Source organism: Mercurialis annua, linkage group LG1-X (genome assembly GCF_937616625.2).
Source record: "Mercurialis annua linkage group LG1-X, ddMerAnnu1.2, whole genome shotgun sequence".
Classification (NCBI taxonomy): Eukaryota; Viridiplantae; Streptophyta; class Magnoliopsida; order Malpighiales; family Euphorbiaceae; genus Mercurialis; species Mercurialis annua.
The window spans coordinates 57,246,078-57,272,500 of NC_065570.1; the positions used below are offsets into that span (position 1 = coordinate 57,246,078).

At 30.0% G+C, this 26,423-nt stretch overlaps 3 protein-coding genes across 8 annotated transcripts; all 3 read left to right on the top strand.

The window, feature by feature from the left end:
- Positions 1 to 11,273: 11,273 nt before the first annotated feature.
- Positions 11,274 to 12,376, top strand: LOC126664344 (protein RADIALIS-like 3). The gene is made up of 2 exons (XM_050356700.2): positions 11,274 to 11,604; positions 12,113 to 12,376. The coding sequence occupies exons 1-2, from the start codon at positions 11,342 to 11,344 to the stop codon at positions 12,135 to 12,137; spliced, it is 288 nt and encodes a 95-aa protein (XP_050212657.1). The 5' UTR covers positions 11,274 to 11,341; the 3' UTR covers positions 12,138 to 12,376.
- A 3,339-nt stretch (positions 12,377 to 15,715) lies between these two features.
- LOC126664340 (uncharacterized) lies at positions 15,716 to 20,373 on the top strand. Of its 4 annotated transcripts, XM_050356693.2 has the most exons (10): positions 15,716 to 15,825; positions 16,010 to 16,081; positions 16,203 to 16,277; positions 16,605 to 16,685; positions 17,259 to 17,339; positions 18,135 to 18,204; positions 18,279 to 18,370; positions 19,344 to 19,385; positions 19,466 to 19,546; positions 20,103 to 20,373. In XM_050356693.2, the coding sequence occupies exons 1-10, from the start codon at positions 15,793 to 15,795 to the stop codon at positions 20,178 to 20,180; spliced, it is 705 nt and encodes a 234-aa protein (XP_050212650.1). In that variant the 5' UTR covers positions 15,716 to 15,792; the 3' UTR covers positions 20,181 to 20,373. The 4 variants fall into 4 exon arrangements, with proteins under 4 accessions (XP_050212650.1, XP_050212653.1, XP_050212652.1 ...); XM_050356696.2 differs by lacking the exon at positions 17,259 to 17,339; XM_050356695.2 differs by lacking the exon at positions 16,605 to 16,685.
- Positions 20,374 to 23,762: 3,389 nt separating this feature from the next.
- On the top strand, positions 23,763 to 25,681 carry LOC126686682 (3-ketoacyl-CoA synthase 4). Of its 3 annotated transcripts, none has more exons than XM_050380871.2 (2): positions 23,763 to 24,026; positions 24,113 to 25,681. In XM_050380871.2, exon 2 carries the CDS (start codon positions 24,121 to 24,123, stop codon positions 25,459 to 25,461), a length of 1,341 nt encoding a protein of 446 aa, XP_050236828.1. In that variant the 5' UTR covers positions 23,763 to 24,026; positions 24,113 to 24,120; the 3' UTR covers positions 25,462 to 25,681. The 3 variants fall into 3 exon arrangements, with proteins under 3 accessions (XP_050236828.1, XP_050236819.1, XP_050236808.1); XM_050380862.2 differs by having other exon boundaries at positions 24,121 to 25,681; XM_050380851.2 differs by having other exon boundaries at positions 23,763 to 25,681.
- Positions 25,682 to 26,423: the final 742 nt, after the last annotated feature.

Consider the following 26,423-nt stretch of genomic DNA (forward strand, 5'->3'; position numbering starts at 1 on the left):
ATCACACTCTAAGCTCGTAAATTCCTTCTTTACCAAAAAAATATATATTTTCGACTCCCTCCATTTTAAAGGAGTTAACACTTTAGCAATTTTCACACAAGTTAAGAAAGTAATAAGTATGTTTAAATTTTTAAACATTTTTACTAAATTAACACATATTATAGTTATGATTTTATTTGTATTTTTGTATTTTTTCAATGAATTAATAAAGAATATATATAAAAAAATAGCAATAAATATGTTTTTTTTCAATATTTAACGATTGAGTGTGATTTTGGTTGGGTTATAATTTGGTTTGTCATGTGGTTTAATTTGGATTCGGAGTGATGCTCCATCAACAATTCGTTGAGTTGGCACTGACATGGCATACATGTTGACAAAAAATCGGTTCGATTCAAAATGTAGCTACAAAAATATCAAATATGCTAAAATAGGTTATATAGCAGAATTTTAAAGATTTCAATAACTGACAAAAGCCGCAAATAATTGGTATTTTTTGCTGATTACGCTTTTTTAGCCTTTTTTTCAAGTCATGTAGTTAAATTGAAAATATTTTTTTTTTTTAAAATGTATGTTCCAGAATGAATTTTTGGTTAACATAAACTCAAGTTGGAAATCATAAAAGAAAAATGATATTTCCTTTTGCCCATACTTATTGTTTCCCTCCTTTGAGGGACAAATGAAAGCATTTTCTTTTTTCTTTTTTTGTTCTGAACTTCAAAGTACTTTTATCGCCAAAAATGTATGTACATGATATCAAATTTGCCGAGACATTGACTCTCCAAATTATTCTTAAAAGAATCAAGCTTGCGGGCTCAGAGTTGAAAATGGCTTGTCCAACGCCAACTTGTAAAAGGGGCCCATGGAATCAACTAGCTTGGCCTTTAAGGCCATTCATGGATATTTTAATATAAACTATATACCATTTAAGATAGAGCTCAGTAATAATTATATTAATAATATTTTTTTTTTAATGATGTGTTATAAAATTGTTAATTGTATTAATAAATAGTATAGTGAAAATAATCCATGTAAGAGTTTTCCATAATATGTGTTAGAAATTCATTAGATAGAAAGAAAAAGTTTGAAAGCATGTGCTTGTTGGCTCTTTAATTTCTCTTCTTAATAATTATATATAGCATATCCTTAGACTTACTTTGAAACTAGTCGTAAACCCGCGCATTTGCGCGAAATCAAATATAAATATAATTTAAAATATATATAATTAAATTTGAAAAAGTAATTTAAATAATTCACAAAAATAAAATTCATAATCTATAACTACTAAAACAAAATTAATTAAAATGCATTCTAATAATCCTAGTAATAATTTGTTTTAAAATAATGAATATTTACGATATATTTTTATATTTAATTTGATTAAATATTTCATGTCCGATATCTTTTCTTCATCTCTCCCATGAGTTTTTTTTCCTATTTCCTTATAAATTTTCATGCAGTCTTTTCTTATAATGAAATGTGAATCGGGTACCATACATCTTAATATCTTATGATATTTATCAAATTTTCTTGTGTGATTGGTTCTTTTGCAATTGATAATAAATTGATGCTCCATTTTTATTATAAAATACATGTTATATTAATACATAGGCAAAGGACGCATAGTTGTTTCCCTTTTCAAAAGACCGTTTTAGATTATGAAGTTCTTTTACTAATTTTTCTGCAAAAAATATTGATAGATTCCAATAATAAGAAGAGCGCCTTTATTCTTTGCTATTTTTTACATTTTAGTATCAAATCATATTAATATTGTTTAATATAATATGAATTTATGATGAAATTCAAGGCTTCAAGATTCTTAGATAATTTGAATTTTGGATTGTAATGTAAAATTTCGATGACCTTTAGAGAAAATATATGATTAGATTATTTATTTTTTTATAATAAAAAATAGATTATTAAAACTTTACTTACATTAATTGGAAATTTTATAAATCATCTATGCTTGATTTTGTCCTTTTTGTGGCTATTTTTCAAAAGACTTGGAATGTAAAATTTGGATATTTATTTGTATAAGTGACATTATATCTAAAAAACAAATAAAGATATGAAATTATATTAGTAATTTTATAATAGTATTAATAATAAGATTAAGTAGTATTTTATAATACTAAAGTTTTAATTATATTTAAACTTTTGTCGATAAAAGAAATCTTAGAATTAAGAGAATAAAGTTAAAAGAAATCATTAAAAATTTCACTGAATGAAATTTCAGATTGTACAGTAGTTTTATGGATGCCAGAAAATTGTGATCTTTATAAAAAAGAAATTGCAGGAATTGTAATGAAAATATTGTTTCGTTAATTTAAAGAATATATTATGAAATTTTTTAAAAGGTTCTTTTATCAATGTACCAAATTTTGTATGCATTCTATATAAAAAGACCAACCCTACATTTATTTATATTATTATATTTTTATCTAGATATGTACGGTCAATTGTTTGTATTATTTATTTTTGTATATTTAAAGCTAACCCTAAGACCTGCTGATTAACCCACATATATGCTTCTGATTTCATTATTTAGTTATGTGTCATCCAGTGGCGTAGCCAGAAATTAAAATTAAGGGGAGCAAAATATTTTATTTTCTTAATTAACATGTAAAAAATAAAATTTATTAAAACTAAAGGGGTTAATATATAGCATTTTCTAAGTGATTTGTACAAACTAAAATTAACTTTCATATAAAAAAATTGTAAATTTCTAAAAATAAAAGAAGCAAATGGTCCTCTTGTGGTGCATGTGACTACGCCCCTGGTGTCATCCTTGTTTTTCATGTAAAAATTGTAAATTTTTAAAAATAAAAGAAGCAAATTCTTCCAAGTTTTTGTCATCTCATCATATTATTTTCTTATGGAAAAGTAAAGCTGGATAATCAATACCTACACAACATAATAATCAAATAAAAAATCATCTCAGCTACAAATTAAATTAAAAAAGTGAAACAAAAACAAATAGACGCTAATATTTGATAATCGACAATTCTTAAAACACAATTTTTTTTAAAAGTGATAACTCTTTAAAAATAAAAAATAAAAAATCTTTTAAGCCCGCGCATTTGCGCGTAATCAAATTAATATTTTTAAATAGTAATTTATTCAAAAAATTAATACAATAAATGTAAGAAATCATAATTTGCAAACTTATAATATAAAATTAAAATATATTCTAATATTCCAGCGATGACTTTTTTATAATATAATTTTGGTATTTATACATTTATTATGTCAAGATTTAGTTTTATTCTCTTCCGTAATTTTCTTATGTTTACTTACAAAATTACATGCATCACTTATTCTAATAAAATGTTAATCATGTATTATGATTTTTATTACTATCTAATCTTCATCAAATATGTATGTTTAGTCTGGATTTTTAGATTGTTAACAAAATTGATATTCATTTTCTATCATAATATATGTGCTTGACAACTACACATGTAAATACTGTATATTCATTTTTCATTTTATAAGACTTCTTTAGATTGTAAAATTCTTGCACTATTTTTCATGCTAAAATATAGTGATAATGTTTAATATGAATAAAAAATATTTACTTAAAACTCTTTTACATTATAATATCACATCATATTGACGTTTTTTTTAGCATTACACTTGAATTTATATAAAGAAGTCCAAGATAAGAACCGCACGATAGTCGTTAAAAAGTTGGATTACTTTGAAGAAGAAAAAAAACAAATGTTGATAATAATAATAATTTTTAAAAAATAAAAGTATTTTATTTGACTTGAGAATTCATAAAAATACTCTTTAGTTTCTCAAACTAATACATATATTTTGACTCATAAATTTTAACACATTTACGATACTTTTAAATTTTAACACATTTACGATAATTTTAAATTTTGACTCATAAATTCAAACTAACAGAATTGCTCTATTTTGTGAGAATGAATGAGAGGGCTCCGTTGATCCTCTCAATTATATAATATATAGATTAGATTAGCCGACTTGTAATAAGAACTGTAAATGAGTCTAGCGCTAACAAATTATATAGGCATAAAAGTAGGACGACCACCTGATAAAGCCAAACGGTAATTTAAGATGAGGTATAACTAAATTAGAAAATTCAAAATACTATATTACGAAAAACATATTATTAAAAAGTATAGTTTAAAGATTTGAGAAGGGGTACTTTTATATAATTTGTTTGGGTTTTTTTTGAGTGAATTCTTTATTTTGTTATTTGAGGTAAAGGCCCAGGCTTCCCCTGGCCGGACCTCGACTCCGCTAGTGGAACAGATAACATTTTATTTTGTCATAGCTAGACTTTATTTAATAAAAGCTTGGATAAATATAATGATGAACGAATTCTTAACAGAAACAAGTAAATCATTTGTAAAAACAGCCATTAAAAAAAATTGGGTACTAAATAGACCACCAAATAACAATTGTAGTATACAAACTAAAACAAAAAAAAAGTTCAAATCGAAAAACTAGGCTAAAAAGTGTTAATCTACCATATATATCGCAACTGAAGAATGACTTTATTGTATATATACAATTTTCTATATTAAAGAAATGAAGATGAAATGTGAGTGACAATTCCTCCACTGATACTAAAAACGCTATACCTTTATTACAATTAGAAACGCCAAATTCTAATCTAACTAAAACTATTTTGCCACTGAATGTACGTATCATTATTGGTTACTTTGTTTGTTTTCAAAACAAATATTACTTTTTTCACTTTTAATCATTAAATGAAATATAATCACTTCCATACAATGGTAAAACAAACGAATTGGTTTAAAATAAAATAAAAATCTGAAGTGATATTTGTATATTTTATTTTATTGTATTGTTTTATAAAAATAGGTAAATTAAAATTATATGACTAAATTTTATACTAACAATTATTTTAAAACTAAATTTTATAGGTGGATATAACTTGATATATTTGTTTCAATGGGAGAAAGAGATGGTAATAGGAGTGTTTATTTCATCCAACACTTGCGCCACGTCATTTTTATAAAAAGACAATGAATATTTGTAATAGAAAATTTTTTTTATTCAATTTTTTAAATGGTCAATGCATTAGTTTGTTGCACAAACAACGGTCGTATTAGATAATTTTCCGGATAGTAGATGAATATAATGGATTACGAATTGACATAATTTTTAGTCTGACTAACGGTAATAATACGACCGAATCTTAGTCTATGATCTTGGAGGAATCCACACGAATACTCATCTTGCTACGTCATCATTCACCCTTCTACTTGCAATACAGGCCCACCAAAACCCAAAAATAAATAATAGAAAAGTAGCCATAAAGCTTTTGAGAAAGATATGAAAAGTTATATATTTATATCCAGATAAATAAATTCTATTATAGCAATGGACGTGGATGATAAGGATTCCAATTATTTATCAACACCACAAATATATGGTCATGTCCACGTTCATATATGGAGAATTCAAGGATTTAATGGTATATTATAGTATCCTGAAAAGGGCAATAGTACTTGAAAAGCCAAAAAATTCAACTTTTTAAAAATTATTTAAATTCTTTTTAAGAATTATTAATTTATTTTAATTTAGTAAATTTATTGGATATTTATTTAATTTTTTAACTTAATTTAATATTTTTAAAATTAATTTATCCGAATCATGTGAGTTTTAATCGACTTTTCTTTTCCTTTTTAAATTTTAAAAAAATAAAAATACGTTCAATTGCTATTTAAGCACAGTTAAATCAATTTGAAGATAATTTTGAGCAAATTGGTCTAGTTAAGATAAATTTATAATACTTCTTTTAAAGGTACAGATTAAAACTAAAAAACAATCTTGTTTAGTTTCTATATCCATATTTTATTTATGAATCAAACTAATTATTTTTTAATGTATTCGATTTATAAATAAATATGACAAATGATAGGTGTTATTTTTCTAAATAATTATCAATTGTCGATCTTATTTAAATTAAACGACAGAGATTCGCATGTTAAACGAGGCTTCAATAAAATTATATTTTTTACGACACTTTTTCAAACAAATGCTTATCAAATATGAAGTGTTAACAAGTACAACATCATTTTATATGAATAATACAATTTAGCGGAGACTTTCAATCTTTTGACCATCGATGCTATGATACTAAATTAAATAATTTGTTCAATGAAAAAGTCAATCTCTCAAATTAGACTAAAAAAACAATATTATCTGGATATCCAATGACTAGAGAGCACTATGAAACCTCTAAAAAAGAACAATAAATATCTATGCTGTCTGCTTCGTTAGATGGTCAAGAAACTGAGTTGAGTAAAATAAAAAATAGTTTCCCCAAACTCTTGGGAGAAATAAACTTATTAATGTAGCTATGGCAATGATGATGTCAAGTAATAATGATTCATCATGGATGCCTGTAGCAAGCTTGTGGCCGCTTTTTTTGACGCAACTATTCATCAGATCACCTGAACAGCGAAATAGGCAGCTACAGTGTGTAACCCTTTGAGCAAAAGTACTATTGATCCACATAGCACATAAATAGTAATAATATCAATATGTATCAATCAATGAATAAACTTTAAATAGATAACTAAAATATCTTTAGAAAATATTTAAAATTCTCTTAATTGTTGATTAAAAATTTATACATAGTAACCGAACCGACCGATATATACCCTTCCTTTCTACCTCACTTATTCTTATTTTGAGATCACTGCTTAATAAACTATCCTAGCGATTTGGTTACTACAACTTGGCTATTCTAGCAGCAAGCGGTCATATCCATTCAATTGGAGAGGAGAGGGACATTTGTCATTCTTAATTAAATTAATTAAAATTTTAAATTGCATGATTTCTCTAATTTAAAAATTAATTTTTTAAATAATTATAATAGAAGGAGCGTTTGTGAAAAAATATAGAAATCACAACCTAGCTGTAATGTTTATATCCTTTAATATTTTATTTTTGTCTATGCCGGCACCAACTCAATTGGTCAGTGATTGATCACTAACTAAAGTTAATTAATTTTACCATTCAAATAATAACTTTCTTAATAAATAATTTTATAGAGCAATAAACAAGCAAACCCTAAAATTGACCTAAGAGAAGGAAAAAGTATACGAGCAGGTATGGTTTTGGCTGGTCCAAGGGTGACGTACACAACTGTAGTGCTCGTCCAAAAAGGGTTAGATAATATCATATATTATGTGGTTGCAGCATTACTGGCTGGGTACTACAAAACCAAACAAAAGTTCGTGAGTCGCTTGTTATGATAATGTAGTTGCGCAGATGGTTGACAGTGTGCGTCTTTTTTCTGCTTCCAAACAAGAAATGGATTCAGCTCACATGACACTATCTTTTACATTACTATTTCTCAGAAACCAAATTGAAGATATGGCCTACTTATCAGCTTATTCTCGAATCTTACTTATTTTAACAAATTCTTCTATCCAACCCAATTATTACGAGTTTTTCATATCAATAGCCTGTATCTCACTTCCTTTTGGCTCCTTCTGATTTTTATAAGAGTAAGGCTTAACCTAAGATGAATTACTTACAGCAGACACTTGCTAATTCATCTATTTGTTAGAGATAAGATAATTATTTATTAGGTGACACTCCCAAATTACTAGCTTGTTTTTGGATAAAATTGATCACTATTTAGGGTGTGAAGACTTTATGATTGAAATATTTAAAGTTCCATCATTTGCGATTCTTATTAAATTAATTAGATATTTGATTGTTGACAATCCCCATTAAGTTAATTAAATATATAAAGATAAAATAAATTTTTACCTATTCACACTTCGAACAATTCGTGTAGGTATAAAGTGAGTTGATACCTTTTTACGCTTGAAGCGTCATTCACGTCGCGCTGTTTTACATGCGCGGTGTGTTAATATTATCGTTGCGGTATTTTTTTTATGTTTTAGGCTAACTGATTATTTAACCCTAATACTAGAGTATTGGATCAATAATTAAGTTACTACGATAATTTTAAAAATTAAGTATTTGACTGAACAATAAAATTGTACTAATCCATCTTAAAAAATAATAATTAATGAGAGTTAAATATTATTAATTTTATCTATAAATTATATAATTAATTATTTTTATTATCTAATGTAAATCTTTTTCCTATCTCAATCACTTTTAACTCAATTTCTTTGACTTTGAAGTATCTCTTACATTCTTGGCTTGAGAAACAAATTAATGGTCGGTGTAAATAATACCTTATTTTCAAAACAATTAAGCTAAGCTTACAAATAATTTGCTTAAATAATTAAGCAGTAGACAAGATGACATAATATCAAGTACGAATAACATAAATTAAACCGTAATGCATGCGCCTTTGTTATAATAATCAGTACCTTTAGGTTTCTCCGAAAACAAAAAATTAAAAAATCGAAGAAATTGTACGTGAAGATTTTGGCATCTACAGAAAAAAGAAAAAGAGGAATCTAGTACTAGCCAGCTCCAGCTAATCGACACGTTTTGGGAAATTGTTGAGTATAGATGTTAAAACTAACAGCAGCAACTGCCGCGTTTGCAAGATTTGACAACAATCTAATACTAATACTAATAAAATACTAAGGTTTTATTCTAAAAATAAATCATGTTTTTTTTAAACAGTTCTCGACAGTATCTCACTATTAAGATTTTCATAATTTCATTACCCCCGTGAATATAGAATAAGTACTCAGTTTCTATAGTACCATTTTTGGACCCACTTCATTCCATTGTTAATTGAACAAAAGATCAACGCGCCCCCTAAGCTTGTGATACGGGGTCATATAATCCAATTTATACTTTTTTGAGCAACTAACCCCAAAACTCTTCATTTTTGAGTCAAATAACCCCATAATTTATATTTTTATTTTAAAAAACAGATTTAGAATAATTACATCGCAACAATTAGGGAAGTATCTAATTACTTTTTTGTATCTCTCACCTCCGATTTGTATTTTACGCGTTTTAAAAATACAATTATGGGGTTAGTTGACCCGAAAATGAAGAGTTTTGGGGTTATTTGCTCAAAAAAGTATAAATTGGGTTAGATAACTCCGTGACACAAGTTTAGGGGGCGCGTTGACTCTTTATTCATTGTTAATTACATTTACTCATTTCTTTATTCAATATTTTTTAAAAATAAATTTAAATATATATCATATATCTGTTGTTAATTAGTGCTATTTTTATGTCAAAGTAATTGATCATAGTATTATTTTACCAATAGTATAGATGAAATCAAAAGTATACATATTTGTCACAAATAACATTTATATACTTTATGATAAATTATATGTTCAGCACATATTTCACGTGATTATTATTGTTTATGCCATTTGTAAGTGAATCACACTATCTGAGCAGACCACTGATTCAAAAATATAGTGTGCGGCAAGCAATTTTCAGAGAAAAATTATATCTAAACCAAGAGAGATTCTTAGATAGACTCAGTCCACCACGTCATCTGTGGACTAAGCCTATCATATAATGACACGTCATTAAAATGATGGCAATCTTGTAAATTCGTTTATTACTTATTTACACTTTTGAATAGTAATATTACAAGATTGCCATCATTTTAATGACGTGTCATTATGTGATAGGCTTAGTCCACGGATGACGTGGTAGACTGAGTCTACCTAAGAATTTCTCCTAAACCAAACATCCCAATCGGCGTTAAAAAGTTTCTTTTTTTCTTTTCACGAATATTAAAGAAAATATGAAAATTTTATTTTTTAGAAGCAAACAATTGCATTGCACATGGAAGAATCTGAAATTAATTAATTTTTAAAAGGAGCAACAAAATTTAGTATATATTATAAATTGAAAATGTCATTAGGTGTAATCTTAAGAATAAGGTGGATAATTCATTAATAAAACACAGCTAAACACATAATTTTATATTAATTTTTGGGAAAATAATTAACCAAAATAGACATTTACCACTTTTATTTACTTGTAGCTTCGCCTCCGGTATTTCATATACAACGGACGTAAATTATACATGTAATTTCGCTTCCTGTATACATATTATCACACATTTTTTCTATTATACCACTTAATAAATTTTAATTTTAAACTATATTTTGAATGATATCTTTCAAATATAGCTGAATTGAATATTCATTAAATAGACCTTCTTATGCTAATTCTTTCAAATCTTTAATTGAATTTAGGATATTTTAATTATTAATGTTATAGCAATGAGTTTTAATAAACCTTTTATAATTCAGATTTAGAATAGAGAATGAATTTGACTCTCCATGTATAGAAACACAAATTCATCACTCCCACTCTGTATTTTATTTTTTATCAATAAAATTTTAAATTTTAAAATAATACTGATTACTTTTTTTCTTAAAAATATAACATTATCCTTTTCAATATAAACAAAACTAAAAAAAATTGACAAATCTATATTATATAAAAATAAAATAAACTAAATTAAAAATTAAAAATTGAATAGCTTATTAAACTAAAATTAAAAATTCTACTCGTTATTTTTTAAATGATCTTTCTTTTTATGATAAAGAGCATCATTGGAGATACTTTTAGATTTTGTTTTTAATGAATATTCTAATACCATATTTATCATTTTACAAATTTTTAAAAAAATATTGTAACATTATAGGGCCTTTAGCACTGATGGACTCACTATTTATTAATACAAATTAAATTAAATTAATAACTCATTAATTTAAATATTTACAAAAATTTATCACCTTTATTAATTTATATAATATTAATTAAAAATAAAAATAAATATAAATATAATTTGTCACCTTTAATTACATGTATCTTTGTCTCAAATATTATTTTATACGACAAACAAAAATTATTGTTATATGTAGCTTCGTCTTAAGTATTACTTATATTTAATGGAAGTAAATTATTATAGCATGTAGCTTCCCCTCCGATATTATAATTTATATATAGTGAAAGTAAAAATTATTACATGTAGGTTTGCCTTATCACACGTTTTTTCTAATTTACCACTTAATCATTTTAATTTAAGCTATATTTTTTAATAACAAATACAACTGAATTGAACAATTGTCATTAAATAGACCTTTTTATGCTAATTCTATTGGATTCAAATTAAATTCACACCCCTACTTTTATATATACTTCCAATTAATATTTATATAAGTTGTATTTTATATTTCTCAAGCAAAAAACAAAAAGAAAAACAAAAGGCTACCGGCCCACCAACCAGGTTTCTCTTTCACTTTCTACCATCCAGCTCCTATATAAATAGCAGCAATAGCACATGCTCGCTGCTCACACCTTCTTCACTAATTTAACTATACATTCCCAATCATTATTTCAGCAGTGAGCGATGGCATCAGGCTCGCCTTGGACTCCGAAGCAGAACAAACTGTTCGAAAATGCTTTGGCTATCTACGACAAGGATACACCAGACCGCTGGCAAAATTTAGCCAGAGCTGTCGGAGGCAAAACTGTTGAAGATGTAAAGAGACACTATGAGATGCTTGTTGATGATATCAGAGAGATTGAAGCTGGCCATGTTCCTTTGCCCAATTACAGAAAAGCTGGACTTCCCAACAAAGCCCACTGTTGTTTCATCGAAGAAGAACAAAGGTACGTACACATATATTATATATACATTTACGTATAGAGTTAGATAGTCTCATTTTTAGGTTCAAGAATTTCAAGATTCACTGATTCAGTGTAAAAATTTGCATTTACATATAGGTTACTAATCGGTCACATTATCTTCATTATTCAAAAAGGAATGTTTTTAATAGATTAATTTCTTATCAATTATTTATTCATATGTTTAAAAGGTATTTTTAGTCTTTTTTTTTCCGATCACTCAGACTACAAAGAATGCAAATAATTAACTGGTATGATTTATTGTTTTCATTTCATGTATACAAAAATATCATTTGCTCGCACATTCTACTGTCATTTCTTCACTAATATCTCAATAAAATTTAGGTAAATATAAGGATTGCTTATTGTTTTCACACAGTAGTGACCGGACTACAACAAAAATTATTTATTTGACATTTTTAAAAAGTTGAGACACTAAAATTGTAGATTCGTAATAATTCAAATGTTAATTTTCTTTCGATTTTGCATGCAGGTTGAGGGGTCTTAAGCTGCAGTGAAATATAGATGGAGTCAAGCAACGAGCATATATATATATAATCCATGTGATCAGTAAGGATCTAAAATGTTGCAAGTGAAAGAAGAGCAGTTCTAAGTAACAAGAATGAAGATATATGATATGCAATTAGTGTAGACTTATTTTCTCGTTATGAAATATTAAATCTTTTCTTATAATTAAGATCATGTATCAAGGTGATTCAATCATGATATTTATGGCTCTTAATTAATTATCTTATTATGCCCTTTTCTTGTAATTGCTTCGTCATATGAGAATCTTGCAATTTTTAGTTATTCATGAAATTTATACCCCAAATAACATTATTGAAAAACAAACGTCATAATCCCAAAAAAAATTGTAAACTAAAACAGACTATGCTAATTTAAACTTAATGAAGGGATGGTCTAGACAAATTGAGCAACTTTTTTTTGTGTGAAGAAGATAAGTGATTTGATATGAACATCCTCTTTAAGGGACAGAGAAGATAAGAATAATGGAGTTCTTAAAACAGATTAATTTATTGTTTCACTATACGTTTGATTAAGGAGGAAATTAAAAGGAAGATTATACGAAATTAATGAAGCAAGTTTGTCTTAATTTGCATTTGGGAAAGTAAAAATGAAAAAAAAGAAGAGTGGTAAACAGCTCATATTGTGCTTCAGATAAATATATTCCATTATATTCTCCATATCTCACTTGACAGGGAATTCAATGTTACCTCTCTTATTTTTTTTCCTCTAATAATTAGTCAATCATTAAGGAAATTATATATTTGCATTACCTCATATAGAAACTATATATGTTAAGTCTGAACTGTAACCATCCAGATTAAGATAGAATAGGTTCATTTATAATCAGCTTTTTACACTCACCAACTGATTCATAACCGGTTGGTGAGTATTACATATATTCTTCTTATGAAGCATATAATGAACAGATGATCGTAATTTTTTAGGCTTAATTATTGAAAAATACCTGATTTTTTGACTTTTGCATTTATGATCCAAACTTTTGAAATTTCAGTTTATCAATTTTTAGTTTCAATTGTAGACATTTATTTAAATTGGAGTGCAAAAACGTTCAAATATACTCTTCATATTACTTCATATTTAGAATTCTTGATGACAAAAAGATAAATTGAAACAATATGAAAGACATATTTAAATTTTTTTCACTCCAATTTGAACAAATGGCTATTGTTAAAAATGAAAACTCAAAAATAAACTAAAATCGACAGACTTTGAAAGTTTTGGACTATAAGCAAAACAAATCAAATAAGTGAGGCATTTTTTTGATAATTAATCTTTTTTTAAAACATTATATTAAAGATGCTTTAATATATAAAGTTAGCATACTACTTAATAATATAGTTCCAAATTTTCTCTATATGTCATATTGTTAATTTTATAGATATTCTTGTGTAAAATACAAGGCGGAATCGGGGATCTGGTGGGCGACCAACAAAGCGGAATTAAGGATATGGTGGGCGGCCGCATTATCGGCTGTTTTTATTTGTTTCGTTATCTTTTTTGGTACTATTTTGTACTTTAATATTTTTATACTCTCTCTTTTCTATTAATCAGACGTTCTTTTTATTTATTTTATGATTCGCAAAGTGTTAAAAATAGATTGTGATTATGCGATAATTTTTATGGTTGATATAAATTTATTAAGCTGATAGCTATTTATTTATAAATGATTTATTTTAATTAAAATTAAAAATTTTGCAATCATTCTTTTTGAGAGAACTCATTTTAGATAAATTGTTAATACTATTTATAATCATCATGCGATAGAGCAAAATTACTTATGGATATATATGTTGAGATAAAAAGGCGCATGTAAAATGTATTCATGAGTTAAATTTCAGTGCTTGCATTTCGAAAGATTTGGTTTGTTAGTAAATCCTTAGACGCGACAATATATATACGAAAATGAAAATGTCGATTAGCATGCATTAAAACGTGGCACAATTAGATTCAATATTAAAAGAAAAAGTATAGGCATATGGACCATTCATGTTTCAAAATTTAGGAGTAGCATTTTCTCATTAAGTTGAAAAGGTATAATGGAGAAGTTTTTTTTTTCTTTTTTTTTTCAACGGAGAAGTTTGTTGGCACGACATAGTTTATTTTCATGGATCTTGAAAATAAAAAATACAAACAGTGACAAGTTTTGCCATGAAGCAGCATACAAAATAAAATCAGCGCGGTTCTATACTTATAAGACCATCTCTAATGACATTCTTTATAATAAAAATATATTTAATAAAATAGAAGGCATTTAAAAAATAAAGAATAAATTTTTTAGTTTTTTTCAATAAACCGTCCAATTTAAAACTCTTTATTTTTATAAATATTAAATAATATCAATTTATTGATTTATTTTCTTCTTTAATTCATTTATTTTATTAATTTTTATATTGGAAAAGAGATATTATTATATTTGTAAGAGATAAAATGATTGTTATTATTTTGAAATGAGAATTTTTGTGGATAAGATATGAGATAGAGAGTGATTTCGCTCTTTGCATGTGGAGAGTCAAACTCACTCTCTTCTTTAAATTTAAATTATAAAAAGTCCGTTGGACTTTTAATTTTTTATAAAACTCTTTATATTAGAGAGTTTGACATATTTAGAGAGTCCACTGGGAATGCTCTAAGTCAGGATCGATTAATTTATAAGTGTTTTTTCCATGCATTGGTTGTCATGTCATATGTACAACAAGTCAATGAATATTTACGATAGGAAAATTTTTAAATTATTGTTTATTTTTTTTATCATTAACTTTTTCACATGGCTAACACAACATTAGTTTGTTGCACGAATGACATGGCGCAACAGTTGCGTGCAATAATTTTTTCTAATTTACTATAGCTATTTTAGTTAATTTTAAAATAATATATTTTTTTTAGTTTTAAGCCAATTAAAGATACTATTCTCTATTTTTAAACTAATAATTCGAGCCCTTGAAGTTCTTCGGCTTATACAATTTTTTTCTCAATTGATCTAAAAATAAAAAAAGTTATCTTTAATTAATTAAAATAACTAGATATAAATTATAATTCGCCATGGCATTTAAAATTAAAAACTGGAATGACCCTTTGCTCCAAAATAAACTACCATTTACCTAAACCATAATGTCTCTGTTGGCAGTCAAATATCATATGCAAATAAATTTATTACATTCATATTAATTAATTTATCCCGACACCAAATAATTTTATAATATTTAATGAAGAATCATATCTATACCGGTTAATCCTCGTGAATAAACCTTTAAAATATCTTTAACTATTTAAAATTTTAAATATTTCTTCTCAATTTTTTAAATATTTCTTCTCAATTTTTTAAATATTTTAACAGTACATAACATAATAAAAAATTAATTTAGCTATATTTTCTTATGCATTGTAATGTTAAGAGAAAGTAAATAAAATCCATTGATTATATTATTATTGTTCTCAAATGGCAAAGAAACTAATATTTTAGCGGGTCCTATGGGCCATTAAAGGTTACGAATAAGGCCCAGTAGTTCAAAACGACAGAGATTGGGCCACTCATAATTTGTACACGATTATATAACCAAACACTTATTCGCCCGCGCAAGATCCACGCTCTGTTTCTTCCTCATTTCTTCTTCAGTCTCCAGAGAAATGGAAGCACCAACTGCTAATTCTCCTGTCAAGGTAATAAGAGCACAGTTGCTAATTTCAAAAACTATTTTTTTGCTGTACTAAGTGCTCAAGTAGTGGCTTAGTGGCTTTCTTTTCATTTTGAATCGAAACGTATTTGATGCTAAGCTTGCGATTACTGTTATTCTCTACTGCTTGATTGATTATGTTAAAGATTTTTTAATGTTAATTGTTGCAGATAATCTTAGGATCATCTTCTATTGCACGGAGGGATATTTTAGCTAAAATGGGATATGAATTTACTGTCGCGGTAAAATTAACCTTTTCCATTTTCTACTTTCTGGTTCTAATTTGATACCTAAAATATTACTTTATAATATCTGAACCTTCAAATCGTTGCATTTTTTTTTCAAATGTTGTCAAAAATTTAGAGCGCAGATATTGATGAAAAATCCATCCGCAAGGAACAACCAGAAGAATTAGTAATGGCTCTTGCTGAGGCTAAGGTATTTTTAGAATAGTAATTATTATTATAATTATTTTAATTATTTTAAATAAACAAGTTGCAGCTATTGGTGTTTGGTGGTTGGTTTATTTTAATGCAGCAGTATTCCGATAATTTGCGAGTTCGACATTCTTATTTTTTTTGTAACCCTTAATGTAATGGAATTTTCAAGAAAAATAATGGTGATATTTTTGTTGTTTGACATTTTGTTGCTACATGTATGGAATTCTTTATATCATTCTAATTTGTCTTATATATCTGTAATATAAACTGTTGAGTGGGGGTTTCTCTTTAAGCAAGAATTGACTTAGTATGAATTGCATCTCAGGCTGATGCAATCATAGCTAAGCTACGGGCTGAGAATAATCAAGAAAAAGATGCTGAGGTTATTTTGGTTGCAGCTGACACTGTATGGTTTGTTTCTTGTTTCATTAACAATGATGCTTCTGATTGGGACAATCAGGTGCATCAAATATGGACTCACCTTGTGCCAATTATGGTCTGAGGATACTTTTTCGCTTTAGCTACTGCACCATGAATCTTTAAGTCCATCCATGGGATCAAAGTGTTACATTTACGGCTAATTCACCCCTTAAGATTAGGTGCAACCTTACCGATGCTTGATTCAGTTTGTAATCCTTGATTTAAATAACATTACGCGCCTTGGTTGTAGCTATGGTATACTTTGGCCTTTAAAAAGTCATTAGACTTGCTTTTGGATTGTTCATTGTTCTACCATTTTTCTGTCACAAAGTTGAGTCATACTGAAATAGTCATACATGCTTTGTCTTATTTGGTTGCTCTTGTCATTTTTCTGGGTTATTACCATTATTGTTGGTGCTGTTACTGTCACTGATGATAGCTTGGTATTTTTGTGCGTCACTGATTTCACATTTGAAAGCTTCTCTACTCTTTCCTTTTGGTCGTGCAATTGAACATTGACACTGGTGCTTATCTTAGTTGATTTAAAACTTCTTCTCAGGCTGAAGCCATCTTGCAAAGGCTCCCAGTGCACGACTACAAAAAGGATGCTGTGCCAACATTATTAATTACATGTGATCAAGTATAAATCAAGCCCTATAATGCACTTCTTTCCTCCCTAATTTACTACTTTCTATATTAATATTTTGGCATCAGTTTCAAGCCTGTAAAAAATAAAAACCTGGCTTGTCATTTACTTTCTTAACACCCGGCCGGCCTCCATAGAATCAAGAAAACTAGGAAATCCAACTTTCAAGGTATTATAAGTGATGGTGATTTGCATCAAATATGCCAACAAATTGGATGATTAGTTTCTTGGATATGCAAGCGTGTTTTGAGAAATGTACTTCTGCAGATTTGGCATTAACCCTTGCAATACTTATTAATGTAATGGAGTCGATCTTCGTGTTTTGTTATTTCCATCGAATCTTTTGTTTGCTAAAAGGTTTTATTTTGCAACAGATGCTGTTTTTTTATATGGACAGCGAGTTAAATCAGTACTTTACATTATTAAAGGTTGATAGTTATAAGTTAACTAGAATGTAAAACAGTTGAGTGCATCTGCAGCCAGTGGGAGAGATTTTCTCTCCATATCAGTTTTATGCATTTCCCATGCACAAATCATAATGTGAACATATCTCCTATATATATCTAAAGTGCTTTGGAACAACATGAGAGCATAGTCATTATCATGCTAGGGAGTCTCTGTCCAAATGTGTGGTTTGCAACTTGTATCCTCAACCATAAATGGCTTAGGGTGATAAGCTGTCTGCTCAGTACTAGTAAAATTGAAGGTTTTTTAATCGGTTTCTGTTCTGATTCCTGAAGATCTGCTTATCTTTGTCTATTATTATTGTTGTTGTTCAACAATATGAAGGTGGTGGTCTATGAAGGTGCAATCAGGGAAAAACCATCTAATGAGGAAGAAGCACGGCAATTTCTAAAAGGTACTTGATATTTCCTCTTCCTCCCTTTATTTTACTCTAACATTTCTTTGATTGTCTATTAATATTTATTGCAGGTTATTCAGGGAGTCATGCTGCAACTGTCAGTTCTGTTCTTGTTACAAACCTAAAAACTGGATTTAGGAAAGTAGATTTTGACAGAGTGGAGGTAGGATTTTCTTCTCTCTCTAAAAATGTTTCTGGGCTTGGTTGATGGATGTTTGTTCCATATCTTTAGAAATAGAGATATGTGAATAACTTAACCAGTATCGCATATAAATGAATAGATAAGTACTTCAAGGTGAAGAGTGCATTTTCATCACGGTTTCTTCTTAAGTACCTTTAGGATAGTGGCATATTTAAATAAAGAGCAACTTGTTTAAGAAAAGTACCGTATAATGCTAGTATTTCATATATAAGAATGCTATATTAAAAACATTGCTGGCTACTATTTTATACCGATTGATTAATCTATTCTGATCTATTCTCTAAAACTGAATAATGAGAACATCCTGTTTTGGCTGGCTGGCACCTCTAGCTTTTATTTATAAATAAAAGCGAAGCACCTTCTAGGGCCTAAAGAAGACCTAGAAGACAAAGCAGCAAACACATGAATACTGATCCATTAGACTGTCGTAATCCAATCCCTGCAATCTCATTTTGTATTACTCAGACTAGCTTAAATGTTGTTAGTAATAAGAAAAAAAAATGTTAATTGAATAGAGCACTGTCAGAAAAACAATGAGAGGGAGATTGAATGTTAGATGTATTATTGGATTAACGGGGACCTATATGCATGATGACATGTGTTCTACAAACTTCTTTGATACATATAGAATTTTATTTTCTAGAAAAATTATTGGTGGAATGGAGGCAAGGCATTTTGCTTATATGTTGTGCCTATATTTGACACCCATCCCAGGAATACAAGTAGGGATTTGAGTAGGTTTTAAGAGAGAGTTACATGTGCTACTATTAGTACCAAGAGTTAAATTTTGAGTCACACGGACAGCTCCGCTTCTGCCCCAGGATTTTGGATCAGTAGTGTGTCGAGTTTCAGCTTTACATGTCATTCAGTGATATGCCTGTGTGTCTACTACTTAATGAGACACAAGTAACGGTTGGGTTTTAATGCCTTGCAGATCTATTTCCGTGAAATACATGACGAAGTCATCGAGAAGCTGGTAAAACTTGACTTAAATTGCAACAGGGTGCTTATATCATTATAGGAAATAACACAGTATTACCTATCCTGGTTTCTCAGATAGAAGAGGGACATGTGCTCAGAGTTGCAGGGGGGCTTATAATTGAGCATCATTTAGTATTGCCGTATGTTAAAAAAGTGGTTGGTTTTCTATTCCCTATGGCTTACGTTGGATTGTAATATTTATAATTGATCATTGCTTAATGTTCATAATCTGGATCATTAGAGGTTAGGAGTGAGCAAATGGTTGGTTAAATTGAATTAACCAGTTTAACCGATATATTCGGTTAAATTTGCCTAAAGATTTTGGTTAATTCGGTTGGAAAATTAAATATTTTATTTCGGTTGTGGGTTAATAGTTTTAAAAATTCAATTAACTGAATTTACCGAATATTTTATATTTTTATTCAGTTTTAATAACTATTCTTCAAGCAGAATAATATACATAATAGTTCGAACACATTGTGAAAAATGTCTACCGACAAGACTTTACCCCTCTTCACTCTTGATCCTACCCGCTGTGAATATGCTGAGCATTGCAGTCAAAAGCCTGAATAGTCGTTGCATTGCAGTCCATGTGGATTACTCTGTCAATGTCAGATTGCCGGCTGTGATCAACCCCAAAACATACTCCTTTTGGATTTTAACCATTGATAGACCTCTAGAGAAAAATATTAACGGCTGGTACTTTATGCAGGTAGGGACAACCGATAGCGTGATGGGACTTCCGAAAGCTCTCACAGAAAGACTAATGAAGGAGGCTCTGGCTCTCTAACTGCTCCGTCTATTTTCTGCTCCATTCATTTTGGTATTACCCAGTTTGAACACATCCTTACTTTTCTTCATTGTTGTGTCTTGCTCTCAAGTAGTTGCTCAATCCAATCATTTGATACTCTAACAGTAACTTTTGAACTTGATAAACCAATCATTTACTTTTGAACTTGATAAACCAATCATTTACTTTTGAACTTTCTGACAGTTCATAGAATGTAGCTTTGATGAAGTTGTGAATTAATTAGTAGTTTGTAAAATGAGTAGCCAGTGATAATGTTGTTATTGGCCAAGTGGCCAGTGATAATGTTGTTTGGAAGTCAGATACCACGTGCCTGTTGCTGTCTGAATAGGATTTTCTGCAACACTAGCAGCAGCAATGCCCATTTGGTAACGAGTATGGTAGAGGTTGCAGAAACAAAGAATAGTTTGTCTGGGTCACAGTTTCTTTTTGTGGGCCTCTGGTTTAATATTTGTGTTCATACTTTACCCCAGCTGAAAAATGTGCACCTGTTGAAAACTTTGTGCATGCCATCCAGCTGGTAAAATCCATAACCAGGCTGGTTACATGTTTCTGAATCTCTTTTTGAAATACAAGTTTCTGAAGCTCTTTTTGATATACATGTTTCTGAAGCTTATTTTGAATTACATGTTTCTCTTTCATTTTAATGGCTTATCAGCTTTGATGACATCAGATTCGGTAAAAAAAAAAGTATTGTCGGTAAAAATGCTTATGTATTAGGCAATCCTAAATCGCTAGCTGGTTAGGTGTCATGTACAGTTCGTGGTGTTCTTGTAGTAAGGGGTGTGCACAAAACGACGGAAGCTGAAAAACTGAACCAACCGACAAATATGATTTGATTCGGTTTGATATTGTACGGTTCTGTTTTGACCATATAAAAGTTTGAACAAAGGATCATTTCACCCCTTGAACTAGGCACGAAGTATTGAAAAGGTCAAAATCTGCAAAACCGAATCAAATAAACCCACAACTTGGCAAAACTGGATCAGTTTCACCCCTCCCTCGCCCTCGCCCACTCTCAACTTGCGTTTAAAACACTCTCCACAAAAAAATGGTAAAATATTTAAAATAGTTTTTAATATTTTTTCAATTCTTTAAATTAGTACTTGAAGATTTAAATAAAAAAAAATTCTATAAACTCAAATTTAAAGATTTAATTAAACTTTTTTATCTGTTCTTTATCGGCGGTGGTGGTTTAATTTTTTTTTTTGGCGCCGGAACATTTTTTACCGGCGGCGGTGGTCGATAGCGACAGGTCGGTAGTATTCGGTGGGGAAAAAATAATTTGGCGGTGGGTGTCGGAGTCGGCGGCGGTTTTCTGTGGGTGCAGCGGTTGGCTGCCGGAATGGAGCGGTTTCCGGTGGGAAAGGAGGGGTGAATTGATATGGATTTGCATAGTTTAGGGGGGTGATATTCACACTCTCTCAGGGATGTTTTTGATACAGTTTGCCAACTTATGGGTTTGTTTGATCCAATTTCACGAACTTGAGTTTTTATTTGATATTTCGTGTCAAATTCAGGTGTGAAATGATCATTTGTTTAAAAAAAGTTCAGTTAGATTTTAATGTAAACCGAGCCGCATCCAAAAACTGACCAAATTGTTCAGCCCAGTTTGAAAAATTACACTTCCTTAGAATTTTGGTTCTGGTTTTGAAAAAGAGAGAAATTTCATGTTGGTTCGATTTGATTAGTACCGAATGCACACCCCCCTACTTATAGTGTTATTCGACTAAATTTATTTTAAAACTTTTGAACGGAAATTGACTGCTATCATATCCAAGGATTTAAATGATTCATATTATTCTATCAACACTGACATGTAGAATTCGCTCATCTTGATTGCAAAAATAATCTGCGTTTTATACCTTTATAACAGTATTTTCTGCTTATTTTTTGTGTATATATCAATTGAAGTGTTGATGTGTTATTAAATATTTTAGGGTTAATTCCATAAAAAATCACGACCTTTACATGAAGTTTTATTTTAATTGCGACATTTAAATGACCTTTCATTTTGTTTCAAATTTATTACCAAAGAAAAATTTGGTATATTTTTTTGACTAAACATTTCTAATCCTACATAATCTCACCGAAAAATAGCAATATTTAGTTTCAATTTATAATTTGGGTTTTTCATTAATGGTTTAGTGAAGAATTTAGTCGACGAAAATACACTTAAATGATAGATTTGAACAAAAATGAAAGGTCATGGTTTTATATGTTAATTTTTAAATGTTGTGATTAAAATAAAATTTCGTGTAAAGGTCGCGATTTTTTTATGGAATTAACCAATATTTTATATTTTAAAACAATGTTTTTCAATTTTGCATTTCTTATATTTTATATTATATTCAATAACTTTTCTTGTAAAGAAGGTTTAATAATAGAAAAATACACTTTTCGGTTTTTTTGTTTATTGCGTAAATTTTTAAAATCTTCAATTCAAACCTATTTTTAGAATTCAGTTGTATCATTTGTTTAAGCTGGAGTAGAAAAGGGTCCAAATATATTATTTATAGTATTTTATGTTAGAATTCTTGATAATAAAAACAAACATGGAAACAATATGAAGCAAATGAATGACATTTAAATTTTGTTTCACTTCAATTTCAACAAATGGTTACAATTAAAATTTAAAAATTAAAAATTAGGCAAAATTGATAATTTTAAAGTTTGGCCATAAATCAAAAAATCAAAAAATAAGGTAATTTTGAATCTAAATACAACCAAGTCAAAAACATATTATAGTTAGGGCCTCTATTAAAAGATATCCCAAAAAAATAAAAATAACTGCAAAAATAAAAGATTGACCTTTTTTTTGGGAGGGTGGGGGAGGAAATACTTGTATTATTAAACAGCTAAAAATACTTAAAAAGGTGAAAATAATTAAAAAATATTTATAAACCAACTCGACCTAAATTGACCCAGAACCAAGCCAACCACCGACCGGACACCTTTGGTGACCACCCCCGCCTCCAACTAGCCAGCTTTGACGACCATTGCCGCCATCGGCCATCGCCTGCCACCGCCCCCTTGACGTTCCCGACCGGAAGTTGACGGTTCCTAGAAAAGATTGCAGGCCGCCCTCGGTCCCACCTCTAGCCTCCGACAATCGACTGCCGTCACCACCACTCCTATCGACGGTCTCTAGCTGAATCCACCAGCCGCCCCCACCTTAATACTAAAATCTTAAACCCAAAAAACTAAACTTTAAATTTTAAAACTAAATCTAAAATTCTAAAAGATTATCTAAACTTAGGTGAGATTTTTGTAAATATTTTTAGTCAAACAATCATCATCTCTCTACAAAAATAGTCAACTTTATGTAATTATTTTCATTATGGTTAGTAGCTGGGCCTAATGGGTTTCCTTAATGGATGTGTAATAGATCTATTTGCTCTGTTCTTAAGCAAAATTTACAGAACAGCTCGTCTGTATTGGAATCGTGTAATCCACGTCCCAAGATTCGAGTCACATGGCCAGTTGGCCACATCACAGTTCACAATAACAGTTATTTAACCGTCACCAGAATAAATAATTAAAAACAGGGAAAATCATTGCCTTAAAGTTTTTATTTTGACTGACCATTCTAAAAGTCATATCCTGCCGCTGAAAACTCAAATATCAATCGATTTTCTCTCTCCTCGTTCATACCCGTTCTTTTTTCTCTCTGTCCGTTTAATTTTTGTTTCTCTTACATTCGCATTAAGACAATAATTTTAATTTTCGTTTAATATTATACTTATCCACCGCCATGGACTCCGGCTGCGAGATTCGGATCCATCATAACCGGCGGCTACCGGACTTCTTACAGAGCGTGAATCTCAAGTACGTCAAACTCGGATATCACTACCTAATCTCTAATTTATTAGCCTTATGTTTCATTCCGTTAATCATTATCACTTCAATTGAAGCGTCTCAGATGAATCCCGACGATCTCCGCCACCTATGGCTCCACCTTCAATACAATCTTGTCGCCATCATTATCTGCTCCGCTTTTCTCGTCTTCGGTTTGACCGTTTATATTATGACCCGTCCCCGACCCATTTATTTAGTCGATTATTCTTGCTACCGTGCTCCTGATCATCTCAAAGCTCCATTTGACCGTTTCATGGAGCATTCCAGACTCACCGGCGATTTTGACGAGTCTTCTCTCGAGTTCCAGCGTAAGATTTTGGAGCGTTCGGGCCTTGGTGAAGACACGTATGTTCCTGAGGCTATGCATTCTATTCCTCCGCAGCCGTCTATGGCGGCCGCCAGGGAAGAGGCGGAGCAGGTTATGTTCGGTGCTTTGGATAATTTATTTGCTAATACGAATATAAACCCTAAGAATATTGGCATTCTTGTTGTTAATTGTAGTTTGTTTAATCCGACACCGTCTTTATCTGCTATGATTGTTAATAAGTATAAATTGAGAGGTAATATTCGGAGTTTCAATTTAGGAGGCATGGGCTGTAGCGCTGGTGTTATCGCGGTTGATCTTGCTAAAGATTTATTGCAAGTTCATAGGAATACTTATGCAGTTGTTGTTAGTACTGAGAATATAACCCAGAATTGGTATTTTGGAAATAAGAAATCTATGTTGATACCTAATTGTTTGTTCCGAGTTGGAGGTTCTGCAGTTTTGCTTTCTAATAAATCCGTTGATAGAAGACGTGCTAAGTATAAGCTTGTTCATGTTGTGAGGACTAATCGCGGTGCTGATGACAAGGCATTTATGTGTGTGTATCAAGAACAGGATAGTGCAGGGAAGACTGGTGTTTCTTTGTCTAAAGATTTGATGGCTATTGCCGGTGAGTCTTTGAAAGCTAATATTACTACGTTGGGTCCTTTGGTGCTGCCAATTAGTGAGCAGCTTTTGTTCTTCGCAACTCTTGTGGTTAAGAAGCTGTTTAATAAGAAGATGAAGCCTTATATTCCGGATTTCAAGTTGGCATTTGATCATTTTTGTATACATGCTGGTGGCAGAGCTGTGATTGATGAGTTAGAGAAGAACTTGCAGCTTTCGCCTCTGCATGTGGAGGCATCGAGGATGACTCTTCACCGCTTTGGGAATACTTCATCGAGTTCAATTTGGTATGAGTTGGCCTATGTCGAGGCCAAGAATAGGATGCGCAAGGGAAACCGAGTTTGGCAGATTGCTTTTGGAAGCGGTTTCAAATGTAACAGTGCAGTGTGGGAGGCACTTCGGAATGTCAAGCCATCCGACAATAGTCCTTGGGAAGATTGTATAGATAAGTATCCCGTGAAATTACTTGTCTAACGCAAGAACATATGCATTTTAGAATTCCCCTCAAGTCATTCAGTAGGAGTCGAACTGTTTTAGCTTTGCCTGCATAGGTTTTAAATTGTACTTTATTGCGTCTTTCCATATGATTTTGGAAGTTAAAGAGTACTATTCTTGTACGCCAGTTAATTATACTCGTCTCATAGAACTATGGCATTAGCATTTATTCATCATAATTCAAAACTTTCGGCATCAACCCACTTTTGGAACTCTCTTTAATTGTTATTCAAAATGCTGTGTTTCTAACAGAGTAACATTGATTCTAGTAAAATGTTGATAAATCCATTCTTTACGAGTAGCTCGCAATTGATTCCAATGATTCTCATGGCTTTTGGTGCACCAGAAATCTTATCAAATAGCTGAAGACAACGCATGCATTTGAATTATATAATGAAATTTGATTATTGATTTAGGATAGATGTAGATGATTTATGATTTTCTTTCAGAAGCTAGTTTGCTATGAGCTAATTTCGCTCAACATATTAGCATGACATGCATCATGCTAAGCGTATGGATATGGATATTTAGCCAATTATGATTAGCAAGATTTATCATGCGACGACATATTGGTCAGTCTAATCATCTTCATGGATGTCTGTTCTCTTCAATACATATATGATCATTGCTGTTCGCTTCTGCTTCTGTCTACTGTTTAACCTTTTTCGACACTTCTTCACTCCGCTTCTTCATTTAAGAGAAAATTACAGGAAGTTTACAGGGTTTTGGATCCAAGTTGGAGATTAGTATGTGAATCATTAAGTTGTTCATAGGATGCCAAATAGTAAAACCCTTGAGGTCATGATTAAGCTTATCAGTTTGACCGTAAAGTTGAATTTTTATGCTACCGTGTTCTAGAAGAGACGCAGCTGGTCTATCACCATCCTCTAGGAAATTTCCTGCTTTGCATGTTCGAGGAAGTCTTTTATTTTTTCAAAAAA

Coding starts and splice junctions, on each gene's coding strand:
- LOC126664344 (XM_050356700.2), top strand. CDS start 11,342: ATGGCATCAGGCTCGCCTTGGACTCCGAAGCAGAACAAACTGTTCGAA. Junction 11,605..12,112: donor TTCATCGAAGAAGAACAAAG/GTACGTACACAT, acceptor TTTTGCATGCAG/GTTGAGGGGTCTTAAGCTGC.
- LOC126664340 (XM_050356693.2), top strand. CDS start 15,793: ATGGAAGCACCAACTGCTAATTCTCCTGTCAAG. Junction 15,826..16,009: donor CTGCTAATTCTCCTGTCAAG/GTAATAAGAGCA, acceptor TAATTGTTGCAG/ATAATCTTAGGATCATCTTC. Junction 19,386..19,465: donor ACGAAGTCATCGAGAAGCTG/GTAAAACTTGAC, acceptor CTGGTTTCTCAG/ATAGAAGAGGGACATGTGCT.
- LOC126686682 (XM_050380851.2), top strand. CDS start 23,953: ATGGACTCCGGCTGCGAGATTCGGATCCATCATAACCGGCGGCTACCG.